The following is a 22,003-nucleotide window of genomic DNA, read 5'->3' as shown; positions in this document are numbered from 1 at the left end:
ACGTCCAAGTTATCTATATTTTTTATTTTATCTAATGCTTAAATTATTTAGAAAAATGTAATTGAAATATGCTTAGGAAACTATGATTTACAGAGTATTATTTTTGTTTTCTGTTAATGAATGCTTTAGAAATTGAGAAAGTTTTCTGGACAACTGCGATGATTAGGCATTTTAACAATAGTGTGTAACGTGCCATCAATTTATGTTATTGGTATATCAGTCTTTTTACATTTAATCCTTATTATAGTACTGTAAGTCATGTTAATCTGTGCCTTGTTTTATTTTGGCCCACTCGCTGAATTGTACTATACAGCCAACCCAAATTCTTCTAGGAGTGAATTCTCAATTCTAGAATTAGTGATATTGCATGTGCTTTTTTATTTAGATTCAGCTAAATTTGAGGTTAAGACTTTTATTTAATTATTTGCTTCTTAAATCTAACCAGTTGGAGCATTCTAGACTACTGTAGTGCGAAAACTTATGCTAATACTAACTATTTGTGAATGACAGACAGTCAGATCCCTTGAACATATAGTTCTGGACCAGTGTATATACCAGATGATAAAGGGATTTTGTTGTTTACACACGCCTTTGTTTAATACACGACACCTACAAGGTGTTCGCGCGAGGGTTGTAACCTCTGCATTCCATGCTTTTATCTTTCTCTAGTATATTTGGAAGATTTATATTAGGAAAGGTATAAGGAAGGACCTTTCTCACCGGCCGTCACAGGCCGCCCCAGAAAAGAATGGTAATGGTGAACAAATCCCTGAAATCCTTCCTTCCTTTCATATACAGGACTGGTTACGGGTTACCATTGATGCTAGTCAAGTGACTGATGCTGCAAGTGAACTGAAGGTTGACGTGGCTGTCTCAGGGGAAGGTGTAGAATTGCAACCGTCTGATAATTCTGCTATTCCTGGGTTACAGCTACTAGCCAATGCTCAACTGAAGTTGCATGGGTGAGGATGAACTGTTTTGATTGAAAAGTTGTAATGTTCTGTTACAACTTGGGCCTTTTATTTGTTACACAATGTCTGAGTAACATTCTTATACCATCAAATTATTTATGTACAAGAGTAAAACTGTGAATGCTTTAGACTGTACTTCAGTAATAATTCCATCCTATAAGGGGATAAAATGGAATTCTTGATTATATGTTAAAGATGGGATTTACCATTATTTTTCCTGTCATTGATACTCTTGTGAAATAACTTTTCTCTAATAATTTGATGTAGACATGAAATTTGGTGACCAGTTTTAATTTGGCTGAGCTCAATCTACTGGACATGCCTTTATAGCTAGCATTACTGTTTTTCTTTGATATGATTGGTATTGATATTTATTTAATAAAAATTTGATGTAGGATTAAGATTATATAAATAGATTTTCACATGTAAACATTAATTTTGAATTAATCACTGTAATTAGAGTATATGTGCTTGTCAATTATGCTTTAAAGTAACAGCCCGAGATAATGGGTGCAGCTTTTGTAAGGGGTATTGATAGCATTCTCTTTGCTGAAACGTCATGCACGTTAATCAACTTTAGTTATTACTGTATAATATTTAATTTTGTTTCATGGTGAATTTTTTCCCCCATCAGGTACTCGAGGGAAGAACAATTACACTACAAAAGAATAGATGAAGATAAAATCAATACAACTTTATCTTCATCAACATTTACCCACCACTATACGGTAAGGATGTATCCACTGCTGACTCACGAGAGAAAACATGCTACATGTATTTTGAGAGAAATTACTACTGGCTAAAGCATTTTAATCTTTGATATAGTGCTCAAAATGTGATCTGTACAGTAGTGGAAAAGCAGGGAATTATAATATTTGTGCAATGTTTGGTATCCTTAGTATCTATAACAAAAATAAGATTGATGCACTGTACTGTATTGTTCTGTATATAAGTCTGGTAATTGTTAATCACATTTTAGATACAGTAATTGGTTGACAACTTCTTAACCTCTTCTTTCCAGTTAGTGAAGTCTGGACCGACCCCGTTAGGTCAGGTGGAACTTGTCATCGATATACCAGTCAACTTTACAGAAGAAGGGCAATTCATCACCTTATATGCCCCAGAGGTAGTATACATAAGTTTTAAGTCAATTGTAAAGGTTTACTATGTTCCTAATTTCTTTCTATAAGTTTATTTTATTTTTATTCAAGCCATATATATATTTAAAGATAGACTTCTACATCAAGCATAATGTCAGTAATATGAGGCTAGATTTTATGCTATTCATCATTTTAAATAGCTTGTAGTGGTTATTTATCCCTTGCAAACATCTTTTTTTCTTTCATATTTATCTTATGAAAAAGAAATCTTTTTCTTTTTTGCATTATTTCATTTACATTTCAATAAAATTATCCTCCTGGTAGCAATGGAAGTTAGTTGCTAACAACATTTTCAAATGATCTAGTTACTTTGGTATATGTGTTTTTTTTTTTGTTTTTTTTTTTTAATTATTGTATTTTATACCGGGTCAATTGAGGTGTTGGTAGATGATTTATTACCATCTATAATTTAGTTTCAACTTTAATATTGTGTAATTACACTTGATATTACAAGTGATGCGCATTTCCAACAAATTCATTTTTTTTCTTACTTTTACATAGAATAGTTTTTCATTTCTATTTAGAAGTTTTATGAACTCGGTTGAGTCCCTGGTTAGGCTGAAGGAACGTAGAGAGTAGAGGTCCCCTTTTTTGTTTTGTTTCATTGTTGGTGTCGGCTACCCCCAAAATTGGGGGAAGTGCCTGGGTATATGTATGTATGTATGAGTCTCACAAGATGTATTCTCATTTTGCAATTTTTGAAATTTCGCAGACAAACTTCCTTGGTCAGCCTTTCATATGCAACATTGAAGGCACAACACTGGCAGCTTCAGGTACTGAAAATGGGAATAATGGCAATATAATTCCAACATTCATCACGGGGGATATGGTTATTCCCTTAGAAACAAAAGTTCACACAACTGTATTACAAGCCAGGTAAGCTGAATAATGTTTGTTTATGTATTGCAAAATAAATCAAGATTGTTTTCATTTTTGTCATACTTTTCTCACCTATTCAGGCAGCTGATAATATATTTTTTGGGCTCGAGCCATGTCATCCCAATGGAAGTTCCTTTTGGCAACTTTCTACAGTATAATATTTCTGTGATTGATATTACAAGAGAATGGCCGTCAGGTATCACGGGGTTTCAACCCCCGGAAACGACTATCCAAAGATATCGTGTATGCTGATAATATATTATTTTGTATAGTTAAAGTGCAGAGTTTTAAAAGAAACTGTTTTATTTGCAAGCTATACAAAAGAATTAAGTGTAATTAGGATGCTATAAACTCATTGTAGATACATGTTTGAAGTTGAAGGTAACATGTGGGGATCTTAAGCCTTAGCACAATGGATGTCTTACTGGGCTAGCAGTATGTGCATGTGTGTAATCACTTCCTGAATGATTATATTAGTGAGCAGGAGGAAGAGAAATGGTCCACAAATCAAAATTTTCATCAAACTGTTTTACTCTTGAATAATTGAATCATCAGGGATAGTTTTTACATTGTTTCCTATTTGGTTGAAAGTGAACACATGGATAAGGTCATATTCATTATTTCTAAACTGTTAACATACTGTTATTTACTTTCAATTTCAGTTTATGTTCCAATGATAGGGAGGAAATAATAAAGAAAAGTTTTTAACATCTTGATTGTAAATTAATCTTTTTTTATTTTGCTAAAAATATCATAATTTCATTGCCTAGCTTTGATGAAGGTTCATGTGTTGGAAATTTTTGTTGACGAGTGTTGACATCCCAGATAATTAACTTTGATGCTCATGAAGAACTAACCTAACAGATTCCATCTTGTTCAGAATAGAAAATTTATCCAATTTTCTTTTGCAACAGGACCTTCCCAGAAGACATAAACGGCGATGAGTCAAAGTTACATGAAGTACAAACATTTAGGTGCCCCACTGAACAAATTTCATGTGCCAGGCTAAGGTGCTTAATTAACTCATGGCCAGGAGGAAGTCACAGTGCTGAATTGTCGATAAGGATGGATGTGAATTTTACCATTTTAGGTAAATGTCTGCATTTGGTTACATGCCCAAGCTTTCTTGTTGTTTTCATTTATGGTAACTCATAGATACTGTACAGTACTCTACAAGTACCTTTGATGCTACCATTAATTTTTTTCCATAACTATATTTTGTATAGTACCTGCACATTTGAAAATAATTTGAGAATAACAAGATACTATGCAGTAGTTGCATCATTTATATTTATAGCAATTATTTTTGTGAAAATAGATATTTATTCAAAGCAAATCTGTCTGAAGGAGTTCAAGCATGCCACATTGTTAATGGACTCATTTTTAACATGTATTTATTTTGTACATTTTTATTTTGCAGCGAGCCATATCTCAGCTAGAGGAGGTGCAATTGTTGGTAGCACAGCTTCTGCATCAGTACTTTCTCTTAATCCAGATTTAACCTTTGTTGGGAACAAGTGAGTATTTATCATTATCATTATTACTAATGCTTTTATATTGGGTTTTTCCTTGATGGATTTTCCCATGTTCACAGATAAGTAATTACACCAACATGCATTATCCAGAAGAGCTGTATGGACATAATTATTAATGACATATACATTGTACAGAAAACCAATGAGACCAGCAGTGGAAGGTGAATGCATATTGTTATTAATAGCATATAACACATTAGTAATAATGAAAGAAGAAAGAATAAATTTAGAAAATAAACGGATTTTGAGCGAAGCGAAAAATCTATTTTTGGGTGAGATGGCCATGACGTCCTGATAGAAGGTTCCTTTTGGTAGCTTCCTTGGGTATATTAACTACAAGGATATTCCCAGAGAATTAAACCACAGGTTATCACAGAATTCTTACTTCTGGTGCGAGTATCCTAAAGGTTTCCCTTTAAGACATCGTATATCAACAGGGGACGCATGTATTAACACGCCACATAGCTATCTGCACCCCATATAGAGTTAACACTTCGATATGGAAAGGTGGAGAATAACTGGGGAGCCGTTCCACAGTTACACTCATCCGTGGCTACTTTTGGTACTCGAAACGTAAACAAACGGGCGCCATTGTTAAATGACGTCACGTCCGTCCTCATCCTGATGCCAGCTACTTGCTAATCTCCATGATACAGCAGGACAGGGCGGGGCCTGAAAGGCTGGACTAGAATAGCAGGGAGGGTCCATCAGGACATCATGGCCATCTCACCCAAAATTAGATTTTTCGCTTCGCTCAAAATCCGTTTTTTGGGCTCAAGCCATGACGTCCTGATAGAAGAGTACCAGAGAATCAATGTATCGTGGAAATTTTCCCCCTATTAGAGTAAGTGCCAAGGGCTTTGAATAGAGGTATGTAATGTGACCTCGTTAGAGGTTCCGTGGGGATCCAGCTTCCTGCCCCCCCTCCCCCCCCCCCCCCCCCCCGGCAGAGAAGTCCCAACGGGTTATACCAAAATTCAAAGTGGTCATCGAAGGGCTACTCACCCAGCGGTGAGTTCGTGAAGGACTCGGAGACAAGACAGAATGGTCAATATTCGTGTAGGAACATTCTCAACAGTAGATAAGTGATGGTTAGTCACTATATTCCATGGTTAGAGAACAATCTGGTCTCGAAGGTATGGCGTAAGTAAGTATTCAATTAGGAATATTACACAGCATAGGTGAGTATATAATACAGACAAAAACATATTATTCTTCTCATTTCAAAGAAAGGGGTAAATGAAACTATGACATTCATGTATTTCATAGTGTAAAAAGGATCGGAGAGAGACGCACAAGTACAGTAATAAAATAGACATTTTATTTCACAATTGCAGGTTATAATAATAATAAATGCAATAAGGGATGTAAAGTTAATTTACAATAATAAATAACGTACATAGAAATTAGAAGACTTCAATCTTGAATCTGAAAGAAATTTCAAATAATTAGAAAGCACAAGTTCCAGAGGAACGTCAGTCTTTAAAAAGGGAAAAACACATCATGCCCTAGGCATGTGGCACTCATGTGAAGTCTATGACATTTTCACCTTGTAAAGAACAGTCTATGAGAAACACCAAGTGTCCATGAAATCACTATGTATCACACGAGGGTCAACACAGGCACCTGTAGAGTTAAAGTCCCAAGTAACTCACTGTTCTATGCAGAGTTAAACTGCAGGTTTCATAACACTACCTGCGGCTACCACGAAATGTTTGACTTCATGCACTTGCTTCGCGTAGTGCTTGAAGAAAACGCGTGAAGATTTCCATCCTGTGAAGCTCTTGAGGCTTTCGAAATCCATACTCTGGAAGAAATTCAGAGAAGATGCGACTTTTCTAGGATCGTGACCTGCGGGTGTACTGTCAGGATCCACTCTGCGAATGAAGTAGGTGATTTTCGCTCTTAGTTGTTTCAGTGACAGGTCGCTACCCGATGTTTCTCCTTTGAAGAGTTGGCCTCCACCAAAGTCTGAAGTTCTTCGAAGATAGACCTTGAGGCTCTCTACTGGACATAGAGAGACATCTTCCTTCAGGGGGCAGATTCTCCAGGGGCCCCATCTCTTGGTGGGTAATTCGTTTTTTGCGAGAAACGTCGGATCAGGGAAGAGGGTAAGTTCTCCAGAGTCTGTAAACAGGATATGACCCTCGTCTCTTGATAATGCCACTATTTCGCTGACTCGGGCTCCCGAGGCGAGAGCAAAAAGGAATATAACTTTTTGAGTCAGATCCTTGAGAGGGCACGAATCGTTGTCCAAGTTAGAGGCAAAATGGAGCACCTTGTCCAGGGACCAGGAGATAGGTTTTGGCGGAGGTGCTGGGCGTAGTCTAGCGCATGCCTTTGGTAGTTTATTGAAGATATCGCTGGACAGATCAATCTGGAAGGCGTACAGTAGTGGTCTAGTCAAAGCCGATTTGCAGGTAGAAATCGTGTTGGCCGCTAAGCCTTGTCCATGAAGGTGAATGAAGAAGGACATGCAAAAATCAATGGTGATTTCCGTAGGATTTTTTGCTTTGACGAACGAGACCCACTTTCTCCAGGACGATTCGTATTGCCGTCGTGTGGATTCGGTCTTGTATTCCTCGAGGAAGTCTAGACTTTTCTTCGAGATCCCAAACCTTTTCTTCGCGGCTAGGGAGAGAAAATCATGAGATGAAGGTCCCTGACTTTCAGTGATGAAGCGAAGACAGTCGACTTCTGTACTTGCTGAGAGAGAACTGGGCCCGGGAGGGGGATCAGCTTGGGCTGCAGCTCCAGGACCAGGGGGTACCAATTGCTCCGGGGTCACTTGGGAGCCAGTAGGGCCGCTGTCCCTTTGAAGGTTCTCAGTTTGGAGAGGACTTTCAGCAGAAGGTTGGTGGGAGGGAACAGGTATATCCTGGACCATCTGTTCCAATCCAGTGACATGGCATCCACTGCACAAGTGGGGTCCTCGTATGGGGCCACATAACGAGGAAGTTGATTGTTGTCGCTCGTTGCGAAGAGATCGATCTGAAGTTCCGGGACTTGGCGAGAGATGAAGGAGAACGATCTTGCGTCTAGAGACCATTCCGACTCTATCGGGCTTGTCCGAGATAGAGCGTCCGCCGTCACGTTGCGGAATCCTTGTAGGTGAACTGCAGACAGGTGCCATTTCTTCTTTTCTGCCAGTCGTAAGATTGGGAGAAGCACCTGATTTATCTGGGGCGATCTCAAGCCCTGACAATTGAGACATCTGACTACCACCGAGTTGTCCAGAGTCGGACGAATGTGGATCGAGGGAGGCGGAGAGAGTTTCTTCAGAGTGAGAAGGACCGCCATGGCCTCCAAGATGTTGATGTGAAACGTCTTGAATAGGGGAGACCATGTCCCTTGAGCCTGTTGTTGGTGCGAGTGACCTCCCCAACCCTCCAGCGAAGCGTCCGTGTGGTTGTTGAGTGATGGAGGTGGGTGTTGAAGAGGAATGGACCTTTTCAGGGCCTTTGCTTCCGACCACGGCTTTAAGAGTAACCGAAGTCTGTTTGGGAGCCGTCTCTTGAGGTCTCTTCGAGCGATGGATGCAGAACGTCTCCAGACTCCCGCGGCATCCTTTAGCTGTGCACGAAGCACTGGGTTTGCCACAGAGGCGAACTGTAGAGAGCCTAGAACTTGTTCCTGCTGTCGTCTTGAGATCCTTTTGGATTTCAGCAGTTTTTTGACAGACCCTGCTATTTCCTTCCTTTTCTTCTGCGGGATGGAAAGGCGGTGTGACTGAAGATCCCAATGGATTCCCAACCATTGGAACTTCTGAGCTGGAGAGAGGCGAGATTTCTTGGTGTTTATCTTGAATCCCAGGTGTTCTAGGAACTGGGTGACTTTGTTGCAGGATCGTACACAATCTTCGGGCGATGTCGCCCAGACCAGCCAATCGTCTAGGTAGGCCATCACCTGGACGCCGCGGAGGCGGAGCTGTTGAACGATGGCGTCTGCCAGCTTGGTGAAGATCCGTGGGGCCACGTTGAGCCCGAAGGGCATGGCCCTGAAAGCGTATCTTTTCCTTTGGAGTCGAAATCCTAGGTAGGAGGAAGCGTGATGGTTCATTGGAACGTGCCAGTAGGCGTCCGCCAGGTCTATCGAGACCGTGTAGGACCCTTGAGGCAGAAGGGTCCGTATTTGTTGAAGAGTCAGCATCTTGAACTTGTTGTTCGCGATGAACTTGTTGAGGGGGGATAAGTCTAGAATGACTCTGAGTTTGTCGGAGTCCTTCTTGGGGACGCAAAACAGTCTCCCATGGAACCTGGTTGACTTTACCCTCCTTATCACCTTCTTGTTCAAGAGTTCTAGGACATATTCTTCCAGGAGGGGGGTTGACTGTTGGAAGAATTGCTGGAAGGTTGGGGGTGGTTGAGTCCAGCTCCAGCCTAGTCCCTTCTTGACGATGCTGTGTGCCCAGGGATCGAAGGTCCAACGATCCTGGAATTGGCGGAGTCTTCCTCCCACCGGAAGCACTTCATTGCTTCTGGCTTCCCGAGGGTTTGCTACCTCGGCCGCTAGCTCCCCTTCCTCCTCTGCCTCTGGAGGGACGGCGAGACGCATCTCTGCCTGAGCCTCTGCCTGAGCCTCTACCTTTGGGACGAAAGGTAGTGGATTGCTGCTCAAATGCAGGGGTGAAGACCGGTGACTGTGACAGGACCGGTTGGGTGACCAGCTGAAAGGTCTGTTGTGGCTGAGCTGCCACTTGGGGAGTAGCGGATCCCGGAAACTGCCGTCTTTGTTGACGTTGCTGGGGTTTTGGTTTCGTGGGTTTCCTCTTAGGTTGAGGGCCGTCGTCCTGAGAGGATTTCCTTTTCTTTGACATGCCCCATTTATGGAGAAGGTTCCTGTTCTCCGTGGCGGCCTTGTCGGTGATCTCTTTCACTAGGGAGGAGGGAAAGAGGTGTTTACCCCAGATGTTGGAGGAAATCAGCCTCCGGGGTTCGTGTCTCATTGTAGCACTTGCGAACACGAATTCACGACAGGATCTACGAGCCCTAGTGAAGCTGTACAGATCCTTCACGGCCGTTGCCAGATGTGTTTTGGCAAGGACCATGTAGAAGTCAGGGACCCTAGTGTCACCGGCCATGACTTCAAGCTGTACCTGGAGGGACATAGATGCGGCAAGCCTTTCCTTCGTATCATGTTCCCTACGAAGGAGGTGATCGTTGAGTTTTGGGAGGTCCTCGTTAAACTGACGACCAGCAACGTCAGGCTCTAGCTTCCCCACTATGAAGGTTGACTGGACGTCTTTCCAGTGCCTATCATCAGGGGGAGTGGTCAGGGAGAAGGGCCTGCACTCCTCCAGTACAAGGCAAGGTTTTCCTTCTACCACTGCTTTATGTACCGCAGTGAAGGCCTTTTCAAGAAAGGGGAAGGTCGCATTATCTGGTGCGACGAAGGTCGGGTGCTTCTTACTAAGCGCCGGCATTTTTGAATTGGTGAACCCCCTACTTTTCACCGCATTGGCTAGCATAGCCTGGGCCTTCGAGAGATCGAACACAATAACCTCCTTCGGTTCGGTCTCTTCTTTAGTCGGACGTAACAGTCCGGGTAAGCCTCAAAGTTCGGGAAGAACTCCACTTCTTCCAACGCGATCGAGCCGACCTTCTCACTGATGAAGATCTTGCCCGTGGTGATCGGCATGTGCTCGGCATACCTCCGTGGGTTAGTATCCGAGCAGGCAGGGAGGTCCTTAACCGAAATCTTTTTCGGTTGCTTAGAACTTCCGATGTTGGACTTGAAAAACTCATGAGTCTCACGAAGTTTCTTATCCATGAGAGCTTCAAGCATCTTGAAGATCTCCTGAGTGCTAGATGGGATGGGGTCCGGGGTAGCGGATGTAGAAGGAAGTGATTCCTCAGTCGGTGTAGGAGTTGGTGCATGGGTAGAAGCGGGGGCGACCTCATGCTCCGAATCAGGGTATTCCACCTGATCTTCCTCATAGTCGAGCTCCTTGCCCATGAGGTTTCTCTCCGTAGTCTCCGACACTTCCGACATACGTTCCACGTTGTCGGAATCTAAACGGCACTCGTGCATGGACTGGGCCATGACCACATCAGGTTCCACCACTATCTGGACGGTGGGAATCTGATCACTAGGGACCACTGAGTCTTTTGATGCCTTTGGGAATAGCAATGCCCTCAAATCTTCGGTAGCGAGATACGGTCCGGTGGCGTTCTTCTGGAAGCCACGCACCCACTTGCGTAGCTTCTCTCGAGCGTTGTCCCTTACCTCCGCTGAAGGAGGATCGTTGAACGCTTCGACCAGAAGACTCTTGCAGACTGTACAGTGCTGCGGGTCCCAGTATTTCAGGTCGCCTTTCTTGGCGGTGCAGGGGGCGTGGGTCCGACACGCCTTGTGCCCGTAGAAGTCCGGGCGCTTCACTCCACAGAAGTTGTGGTCACACTTCATATACTCCTCCTGTAAAAGAAAGAGATCATGAGTATATGGAAGGCATAAGAATGACTTACATTACTCTAAAGTTAAATTTTTAAGTAATTTAACTTTCACTTAACATTAAATAATTCATGAATATTGTAATGTTGAAGAGAGGAGCGGGAAAAGGAAGTAGATAGACACATACTTGTGAATCCCGCCCAGCTGGTTACCGTAACCTTATCAATAGGCAATCTCATTTGTGACCGAAGGACACAAAACGGAAATCCTCATGGATCCCCGTGGTGGGTAGAAGCCAAGTTCTAGCTGAGATTGTCTGTGAGGTGTATCAGGGACTGAGACCACTCAGGCCCTTGGGTTAAAGGGGTAGTAGGAGACCCCGTATAGATCTAGGTTCCGGCAACCAACCATGCTAAGACACACAGAGTATGCTGGAAATTTGTAATATGCAAGAAGACAGCACAGCCACTAGTAGAATGGTAAGACAATACCTATCTATCGGAGTGGCTAAGCCATCTGGCTGCATTGTAGGGTTGTCGGCATGTAGTCAACAGATAGTAGAAGGGGTGCAAGTCCCTTGGTGCTTCCAGAGGGCTCCGGCAGACCGGGGGAACACCGGAGGCCGCTCCAGCAGGGTGTAAGGCATTAAGGTAGACACATTAAGGATCTAAGCATAATACCGACTTGGCGGCCGCCGGCACAGCGGCGGCAGCTCCGGCAGCCGAAGGCTGACAGCTTGGTGATCAGTTCATAAGGTGAGGTGGAATTTGCTAGGATACCCAGACCACCGGCAATCCATGCCGGCACACCGGAGGCCGGCCCGAAGGCCGGACAACCGAAACTAGGTAATAGAGGGGTGGGCCATCGGCTGCATGCCGACGGAAGGCAGCAGCCCTCCGGCACACGGAAGGCTGGCGACTTAGAGGAGGGAGGGTATCTTATGAGTGTGTCACCAAAGGAAGGGCGGTATCGCCGGCAGTAGAGGCGGCAAGGGACCGGCACCAGGATAGATAGAGAGACAGATAAGGAGGGATTGGAGGGGTAAGATCGCATACCCCTCTGGCATCCCACCTGAGGGAGAGTACCCATGATAGGAGAGGGACCTATCATCCAATGGCAGGGGGCCGGCAGTCGGCCGGGTGCCAGGGTAACCCAAGGGAGGGTTAGGGTACACTCAAAAGGGGGGAACCCCTGTTGGACAAGTCGCAGCCAGTGGCTAACCCCATAGGACGCTATGAAGGGTATATGTACCAGAGCGGCCTGCTCAACAGGAGATCAAGATAGCCCTATCACTCCACCCTAAGGAGGAGTTGTAGGGCTAGGGACAGATATATATAGGCTAGTCTACACCAAGGGAAGATGGGGAGGGAGAAGAAGAGGGGTCTTCCATAGGGGAGGCTCTGTACAATAACAGCCACCAAGGAAAGGGAGGACGCTCCCTAGCCTAGTGTAGGTAACCAGAATGAGAACAGTGCAGGAGTACCGTCTCAAACTATAACAGTACAGAACTAGCCCCCCCCCCCCCCCGAGGGCCTAACCTAGATAAGGAGTGTTAAATCCCAGGCTAGGTAGGCTGAAAGACACATCGCAAGTTGCATGGAAGGGTAAGTAACCTAACCATAAGCAACTGAGGAAGGACAGGGCCGTTCCTCTTTCTCGGTCGCGACCCTAATGGGGGATCATTTCCTTAGGGTAGACCTAGAAGCGATAATTACTCTGATTATGGACACAATTCCCCTATGTAGAAGGGGGAGCATGGCCACACAGAGGGAATGCCCATAGGCAGGGGATGGAGGGAGCATATAGGGGTTCCTACATTTAGGTTAGGTTAGAAAGGTACGCAATCAAACCGGTCCCCTATATGGTCCCTGAAGGCGAAAAAACACTTGCATCACAGTAAACAGTATGATAAATAATGCCACTATCTTCATAACTTAACCTAGGATCACTGGAATATATCATGCATGAACACTGGTGCTAGGCAATCTGGCCTAGGGGCTAAGCTAGCAGTCTAGTATGGGGTCAGGCGATGACCAGATAATAGAGCGTTAAAACACGATATATGAAGTTCCTAGCTATGAAGACTAAATAACTAACAATATCAATTAGTTAAGAGGCCGGAATAAGCTGTTCTGACTAGCTAAATAAGGCATGCAAGAGAACAGCGACGCCATAAAATGGCGTGTCCAGTAGCAGCACAGCTCCGCCACAAAACACAAAATATTACGAAAAGTATAAGTTACTTTATGGCCAGAGCTTATTTAAACAATACTGGGACCTGGTACTCAACTTTCCAGAAGAAGGCGAGGCCGAAGGTAGCGACATAACGAAGTTGCAAGCCGATAAAAAACGCACAAGGGGAAAATCCGTCTATGCAAGGTAGCTACAAGCAGAAGGATGAGGACGGACGTGACGTCATTTAACAATGGCGCCCGTTTGTTTACGTTTCGAGTACCAAAAGTAGCCACGGACGAGTGTAACTGTGGAACGACTCCCCAGTTATTCTCCACCTTTCCATATCGAAGTGTTAACTCTATATGGGGTGCAGATAGCTATGTGGCTTGTTAATACATGCGTCCCCTGTTGATATACGATGTCTTAAAGGGAAACCTTTAGGATACTCGCACCAGAAGTAAGAATTCTGTGATAACCTGTGGTTTAATTCTCTGGGAATATCCTTGTAGTTAATATACCCAAGGAAGCTACCAAAAGGAACCTTCCATCAGGACGTCATGGCTTGAGCCCAAAAAGATTTTGTATACCTTAAAGCTGTGTGTTTGTAACAACAAACTAAGGAGGCTAGTGTAGACTAGTTGATTAAATAGATGAAATATTTAGAAGAACATAGTTAAGATGGATAAGGAGAAGAAAAGGATAACACTCAAGGATTCATTCCCACAATGAATGAATGTACTTGGGTAGAAAGGGTCAGATATTACGAATTAATGGCCACCAAGTAGAGGTTTAAGGCCTCCACGAAGTGCATAATCACCACCCCACAGAACCATGACACAGTTGTCAATCTTTGCTTAGGTAGCCATTGAAAGTTGGATAGAGGGTAAAAGCAGGGACAATGATGGATACAAATTAGGTAGAAGGGTACATGCAGTCACCCCTTTATTATCATACCTACTGATATCAGAGGATGGACAACATTTATAATTTGAAAAGAGAAGATTATATATCAGTGTTGGCCTACAAGACAAAGTACATATAAGTATTACAGAAATATGACACAATAAATAGTTAATCCAGTACATACAATAAATAACGATTTTCTATAGGAAAAAAAGGGCGTTGTACACTGTATTAAGATATCTCAGTATGCCAGTCTTCCCAGCCATAGCCCCTTCATACATAATAGAATAATCAAAGGTAAAGGTTACCACTTTATGATACAGTATCTAACTTAGTTTCTCCTTATTTGACTGTAATGTGCTTCCTTAACCATATCTTTGACCAATTAGCACATGATTAATAATGTGTTTAGATTTAGTGGGTGGGTTGTTTCTTAGCATTATTATTGATTTTCTAAGTAATAGATCTCAAAGAGTTGTTGTTGATGGGCACCATAGTGATTATAGGAATGTGGTATCCGGTGTTCCACAGGGTAGTGTTCTTGGCCCATTACTCTTCATACTATATACACATGACATGTGGTTTGGCCTAGAAAACAAGCTTGTTGGATATGCAGATGATGCTACTCTCTTTGCATCAATTCCATCTCCTGAATGTAGATCTGGGGTTGGTGAATCCCTTAATAGGGATTTACAGTAGCTAGAATTAGTGCATGGTGCAAATTATGGGGTATGAAGTTGAATCCTAACAAAACTCAAAGTATGATTGTAAGTAGGTCAAGGATGGTGGCTCCTCAACATCCGGATCTCAGTATTGATGATGTTTCTTTAAATTTGTATGACTCTTTCAAAATTTTAGGTGTGATTCTCGACAGCTAATTTACTTTTGAGAAACATATAAGGTCTGTGTCTTCTTCAATTGCACAAAAAATAGGCTTATTGAGAAAGTCTTTCAAGATTTTCAGTGATCAATCTATTCTGAAGAAGTGTTTTAATTCTTTCATTCTACCTTGTTTTGAGTATTGTTCTCCTGTCTGGTCTTCAGCTGCTGATTCTCATCTTAATTTGTTGGACAGAAACTTACGGTCTATTAAATTTCTTATTCCTGATCTAGACATTAATCTCTGACACCGTCGTTCAATTAGTTCATTATGCATGTTGCATAAGATTTTTCATAACTCTGACCATCCTTTACATTCAGATCTCCCTGGACAATTCTATCCTATTCGTATTACTAGGCAGGCAGTTAATTCTAATAGCCAGGCCTTCTCCATCATGAGGCTCAATACTATGCAGTACTCTAGAAGTTTTATTCCAGCTGTTACCAAGTTGTGGAATGATCTTCCTAATCAGGTAGTTGAATCAGTAGAACTTCAAAAGTTCAAAGTTGGAGCAAATGTTTTTTTGTTGACCAGGCGGACATGAGTCTTTTTATAGTTTATTTATGACATATTTGTTTTTTATGTTGTTAATAGTTTATATATGACATGTCTGTTTTGACGTTGTTACTTTTTTTAGAATGCTTTATTGTTAATTTGTTCTCTTCATTTATTTATTTCCTTATTTCCTTTCCTCACTGGGCTATTTTCCCTTGTTGGAGCCCCTGGGCTTATAGCATCTTGCTTTTCCAACTAGGGTTGTAGCTTGGATAGTAATAATAATAATAAAAAGAAGTATGCATACCAATGGTTGGAAACCTGGTATCTAATTATTGATGGAATATATTAGATTGGTATTTGAGGTTGCATAATTCCATATTTCAAAGATAAGAGTGTTCTAAGTGGCTGAAACATTAGATCCATTTTTTTCAAGACATATATCCAATTTTTCTGTGGAAGCATGTATGTATAAAACATAATTGTTTTGACGTGACAATTAGTACTATGATGTGAAGTCAGACATTACTTATTATTATTATCGTTATCATCATTTGTAAATATTTCTTTGCATTAACTTTTCCCTCTTATGGGGTTAAACTTGAAATGGGTTTTCTGTGCTCTTCTATCCTGTACTGTTTATTCTGTATAAATAAAAATCTAAAGCCTTATAGATGCTTCGATATCATTATTCGCATCATTTTTTATAATTATTGTTATTGTTATTTCACAGGGTAACATCAACCATTGCAGACACACACTTCCTTCCTGACAGTTTACCTGGGCGAGGAGTTGCGTGGTGGATTATTCTCTTAGCCGTTCTGGGAGGCTTACTTCTACTGACACTTTTAGCCTATCTTTTATATAAGGTTAGACTTTTATCAGTTCAGTTTAAAGATATCCAGAGTGAATTATATTTTATGAAAGATCTATGTAAACGCATGTGGTATTATGTTTAGTAAACTCAATAAAAGTACAGTAATTCCTTTAGATAGGTATTTTTAGTTTAGTATATGATATGGGTGATGCATTACATCAATATTCTATTCATTGTCAGCTGTAAATTTTTAAAAATAGACCCCTTGAGTATGTCATGTTTTCTTACATTATGCATTGGTCATGAACTACATGTCAAGATTCCAGTGAAAGTACAGTAACTTCTGTACCTGTTAATACTGATACTTTGGAACTTTTTTCATCAACATCAGAGAAGTTTCATAAGAAGTGTGTTGAATTCAAGTGTTTGTATTACAATTAATGGTCATGACACATGATGTTTTAGGTCAATCCACCTTAAACAAGCCAAGTAACTTGAAATAATAATAAATGCAAATCCTTATGTATTCCAAACTAAAAAGTCTTATCGCCTATAATTGTCTTATATAGAAAGTTATAAACCATTCAATTATAGTACTGCAGCCACAAAAATTAGAATATTTAAAGATTTTTTGGGGTTCTTGAATAATCAGAGTAATGGTATACAATAAACTGTATATATATATATATATATATATATATATATATATATATATATATATATATATATATATATATATATATATATATATATATATATATATATATATATATATATATATATATATTTATATATATATATATATATATATATATATATATATATATATATACATATATATATATATATATATATTTATATATATATATATATATATATATATATATATATATATATATATATATATTCTTTTTTTTGTGATTTGTCCCTGTTTAGTGTTTCACAGTAGTACCTTAGGTTACAAGTTTAATTGAATTTAAGAGCGAGCTGGCAATCTAAAATGCTCGTGTCCTAAAATAATTTTTTCCATGGGAAAAAGAAAATTCACTTGATGAGTTTCACAGATCCATAAATACATATGTACAGTACACTAGTTTTTAAAGGTTTTATAATGATAATTATTCTACAAATTATAAGTCATAACATTAGAAATTAATAAAAATTAATTCACAATAATAAATAGAGATGTGATAAATTAACTAGCACTTTAACTTTGATGGGAAGAGAGTCTTGCCTGATTTAAAGGCTACTCATGCATGACAGAGACAAGAGACAGTGACATTGCCCTAGCTAGTAGGTCAATGCCCTAGGGACTGACCATATATACATATGATCAGTACCCAACACCCCTCTCCACCCCAGGGAGGGTCAGGCCATGGCTGCTAATGACTCGGCAGTAGATGTATAGGCTCCTCTCCCCCAAACCCCCTATCTTTATCTCACAAGGATGGTGAGGTTGCAGACACTAAAGAAACTATTGAGTTTGAGTAGGACTCAAACTCTAGTCCAGTGAGTGCCAGGCAGGAACACTACCAGTAGGCCAGCACAAGGGAGAGAGGAGGAGGTCACTGCTTGGAAGGATAATCTTCCTCCATGAGCAATTCTGATAAATATCAGGTGTATCTCTTGAACGATGTTCATTATCACTTAATTTAAACTTTCTGAACATTTGCTCATCTTTTTTTACACACTTATGAACAATTTTGACAAGGAACCCATCTAGAGACTACTGCTTTTGCATTTTCTTTAAAATAGCATGAAAATGGGGTAAAAATCACATGAACACAGTGTTAATGATGCTTTGATTGATTGATTTAAAGTTTTCAGGCATCCTGACATCTAAGGTCATTGACGCCGAGATGTTAATGATGCGTGGGATTCCTATGGATACCGCCTGACTCATTTCTACACATCATATGCTAGTGTCAATAGTACTTAACCACAAAAAAGTGCCTATACGTCGTAAAACTTATGCTCGCAGACCGATGCAATACTCTTAACCCAATTCAAATTTATATGCTCTTATTCAGAGTTACTCGTAACCCAAGGTACTTTTTATTTGTAAATGAAACCATTATGTGACTATTATAGGTTTGACCTGTAATTAAATTATTTATAAAAGCAGGCTACCAATTTATTATAGCACCAAAATACCTGGTATGAAAAGGGGTTAGATTTTGTGCGCAACTCTAGTGTTTTATTCTTTATTTTATATGAGATATAGTGTATTAAGGTATTTCAAAAGAATTTTCTTCAGACTCCAAGAAATTCTTTATCAATAAACCTCCTAATGTTTAGTTTCATTAGATTGGATAAATATACAGTAATGCTTCATCTGTAAATGTCATTTATCTTTCAGATAAAATTAAATGTATTTATACAAATATAATATATTGTATTTTTTGTTTTCAGCTTGGATTCTTCAAGAGGAAAGAACAGGAGGAAATGAAAGCACAAAAAGCACACGTTGAGTGCAACGCTAATTACTGATACTCTGCAATCAACAGAAAATTTTGGAATTCAATGAACTTATATCACAACGGCCTTGACATAAGTGTGAGGCTCACTTCATAAATTGTTACCTCATGTTAAGAATCTGGTGAATCTCCCAACCTTGTAGATCCAAAAGATTGACGACTTAATTGCTGAATCTATCAACGAAATAACGTAATTTGAATTGAAATATTTTTTTAATTCAATAACAGAGGTGACAAAGTACTGTACAGAATTAATATCTGTACAATTCTACCGGATAATTTATGGGAGGTTCACTCACATTAAGTAGAGCTCTCATATTGTGTTTATAAGTTGCTTACATAACTTAGAGACTCATCGAATAAATATTGCTTTTAAAGTGCAGATTTCAACTTGTCTGTTTCATATTGAGGCTTTGTTGTTTTGTTGCAACATGAAAAATATTGAAGTAATGAGTATATTTGGAGCATCTATGAGTATTTTTATATATACAATAGTAAAGTACAGCATTAAAAAAATCATTAAAGTCTAAATTGCTAAATAATAGGCTACATTATTTGTGAAATCTTCAAATGAAGTTCGATGTCTGTACGAGAGCTTACCTCTCGTTTCTGTGATTATATGATCTCTAACGCTATTATCTATCTTATGTCTTGAACCCTTATGAACTTCTGCTTAGGGAAAGGTGTGTTTGCATTTTTTATTTTTCAAAAGTTTTATGCTGTTACAACTATATGCTTCTCTTATCCTTTGTTTATATCTGCATTGAAGATTCTGGTGTGTTTACAATTAGGTTTTCAAACCTTTTCACAGTATTATTCCTCTCATTATGTAATGCATCTAAGTCTGACTGAAGGACATTTACTTCAATACTTGAAGTAATTATACTAATGTTCTATACCTCATTTGCATTTAATGAGATACTGCAGCAACTATTTCATTCATTTCAGTCTTTCTTTCATTAGCTATGTGTCAGCTGTTGTGAAATTAATGATAATCTTGCACAGAAAAAAAGGTATGCATCTTCTGTTTAGGATTCATACTACAGCTTTGTCAACACTGCAATCTAGGCACTTATGGGATAGGACCTAGTCATGGTTAAATGAATTACTGGAGCAGCACCTAATAGTGGGATTAATTGGATCGCACTTAATATTAAGAGATTACATTGGCAGCATCCATTTTTTTTCAAAGATTACTGTACTTGGGCAGAACCTAATTGTTGCCAAGGAGATTACTAGGGAAGCACTTAATTTCTGTAAAATATTAATGGGGCAGCACATACTTTTCATAAAAGTGATTACTTAGATAGAACCTAATACTGTACATGTAGTTATCAAGGAAATTGCTTGGGAAGCACCTACTGTAATTGTTATGAAAATTAGACTTAAAACTGGTGCTAAACTGAGGGTGATTAATACAAGTAAACCATATATGCTGGGACTCAAAAGGAGAGAAAAATATGGAAAAGTGGGTAAAACTAAGCTTTAGTTGTGCACATTATGACGACAGCAATGGTCCTCAAAATGAACAGTGAAATAGTCTGAGTTCCAAAGGATTTTATGGAACAACACTACTTTAGCAAAGGTATTTATTTATTATAAATTTTTTTATTGTCTGCCTTCTGCTAAAACTTTGATTATTGCATAATTTTTGACGATCAATTGTTACAATGATATGTCTCCTCTTTTTACTTCTTCCCTTATCATTATAAATGTTTAGTCAGCCTTTCTCTTTGTGGGCTAGGACAAAATGAGCCTCCACTCCCTTTTACCCTGTACCTACTCTGCTAAACTTCTTATCAGGTCTAAGTCTTAATCTATTGTTCTTACTTCCATATACCATACTGTATGCTGCTTTTCTGACCAAATGTTTCACATCTATTCACATTACATGTCCAAACCATCTCGATCAGTTTTTCTTCAGTCGTTAATTTATTTTTTTACATTGGTACAATACATAACATAATCTTATCTTTACCGAGTACGGAAAGTTATTTCACATCTTTGTGAGCAATTCCTTTAAAACTAGAATAATATGAACAATTAAAGTGAAGCTTTACCCAAGAATTATGCTGTAGACATGACTCTACACTGCTTGTATATGTAAGGTATGTTGCATGCATTGCTTTTATACAGCTGCATAGTTATGTTGCTGGTGTGTTTCAGATTTTCTACGTTGTGCATTACGAGATGAAGTCACATGTTGAATAGTTTAGTTTGAGCTCACAGTTACGAGTAAGGAGAGAACTTGACGGTTATTAATTTTTTTAACGAATAATATATATATATATATATATATATATATATATATATATATATATATATATATATATATATATAGAATAAGTAACGATACAATAGTGCCATAATTGTGTGATAGAATGATGTGCCTTTCTTCATATCTATATGATATACACATCACTTATTTGTTATTCTAAGATATTTATAATTAAATGCATAAAATAAATTGTTAGATTTGGAGCATTATTGTGAATAATGATGATTTATAAGAATTGTTACACAATCTAGTCATGAGAATTTCTTGTAAGATATTTGGTGAGCAATTTTCTTATCATAACTATTTTTTACTATTTCCTATTTAGGTTTATTTTTTATCATGATAAATGTTTTACCAGTGTGTTTTTTCTAGAAAGAATGGCAAAACATGAACTAAATCTTCCAATCATTATGGATTTTAGATGTTAAAAATGTTATTTCTTGACTTTCCCAAGACAAACTCACCAGATTACTACCTGAGTTTTCCATATTACATCCTATTGTCAAAAATAATGTATATTATAAGGGTGAAATTGTGTGGAGACCTTCTATTGTATACCAGTTAGTCTCAATGTGTTCTGCTAAAGATTTAAATATTCAGAGCAAAATAATTTTGTAAATTCTCATGTCTTTTTATTTTGTATTAAAATCAGAAAGAAATTTTTTTATTCATGGTAGTACTGTAATCCTGAATATTTATCCCAGATATTAGTTACATAATAGCTAAGTTTCATGACCTCTCAGTTTTGAAATTTTAGTTAAATAATCACATATTTGTCTAGAAGAAGCAGAGGGTGTTTGGCATAAATTTGGTGCAAGAATATTCATACTCATTATATTCATTCTGTATACTGTTAACTTGAAGTTGAGAATTATGAAATACGTACCAGAATGATGGGGCACTATTTTGAAAATCTGAATAAAGAGTGAGAACATTAATTGGAGAATGTTAGTTTAATAGAAGGATCAATAAAAATCATGAAAACTTAAGAGATTATAAAGGTCTTTTGGAAGACGAAAAAGGCAAAATCCACAAGCAACTTA

At 39.2% G+C, this 22,003-nt stretch overlaps 1 protein-coding gene across 5 annotated transcripts in view; it reads left to right on the top strand.

Moving 5' to 3' along the window:
* LOC137656859 (integrin alpha-PS3-like) overlaps positions 1-20,975 on the top strand; it is a 105,725-nt gene extending 84,750 nt beyond the window's left edge. For all 5 annotated transcript variants that reach the window (XM_068391224.1, XM_068391223.1, XM_068391220.1 and 2 more), the window contains 8 exons: positions 799-962; positions 1,606-1,699; positions 1,993-2,097; positions 2,844-3,007; positions 3,925-4,100; positions 4,431-4,527; positions 16,122-16,257; positions 18,618-20,975. In XM_068391224.1, the coding sequence (XP_068247325.1) occupies positions 799-962; positions 1,606-1,699; positions 1,993-2,097; positions 2,844-3,007; positions 3,925-4,100; positions 4,431-4,527; positions 16,122-16,257; positions 18,618-18,695 (1,014 nt within the window). In that variant the 3' untranslated portion in view covers positions 18,696-20,975. The remainder of the gene's footprint in view (positions 1-798; positions 963-1,605; positions 1,700-1,992; positions 2,098-2,843; positions 3,008-3,924; positions 4,101-4,430; positions 4,528-16,121; positions 16,258-18,617) is intronic.
* Positions 20,976-22,003: the final 1,028 nt, after the last annotated feature.

This window comes from Palaemon carinicauda, chromosome 17, assembly GCF_036898095.1.
Source record: "Palaemon carinicauda isolate YSFRI2023 chromosome 17, ASM3689809v2, whole genome shotgun sequence".
Lineage (NCBI taxonomy): Eukaryota > Metazoa > Arthropoda > Malacostraca > Decapoda > Palaemonidae > Palaemon > Palaemon carinicauda.
Note: the sequence above shows the minus strand (reverse complement) of the source record. Positions and strands in the feature narration are given on the sequence as shown.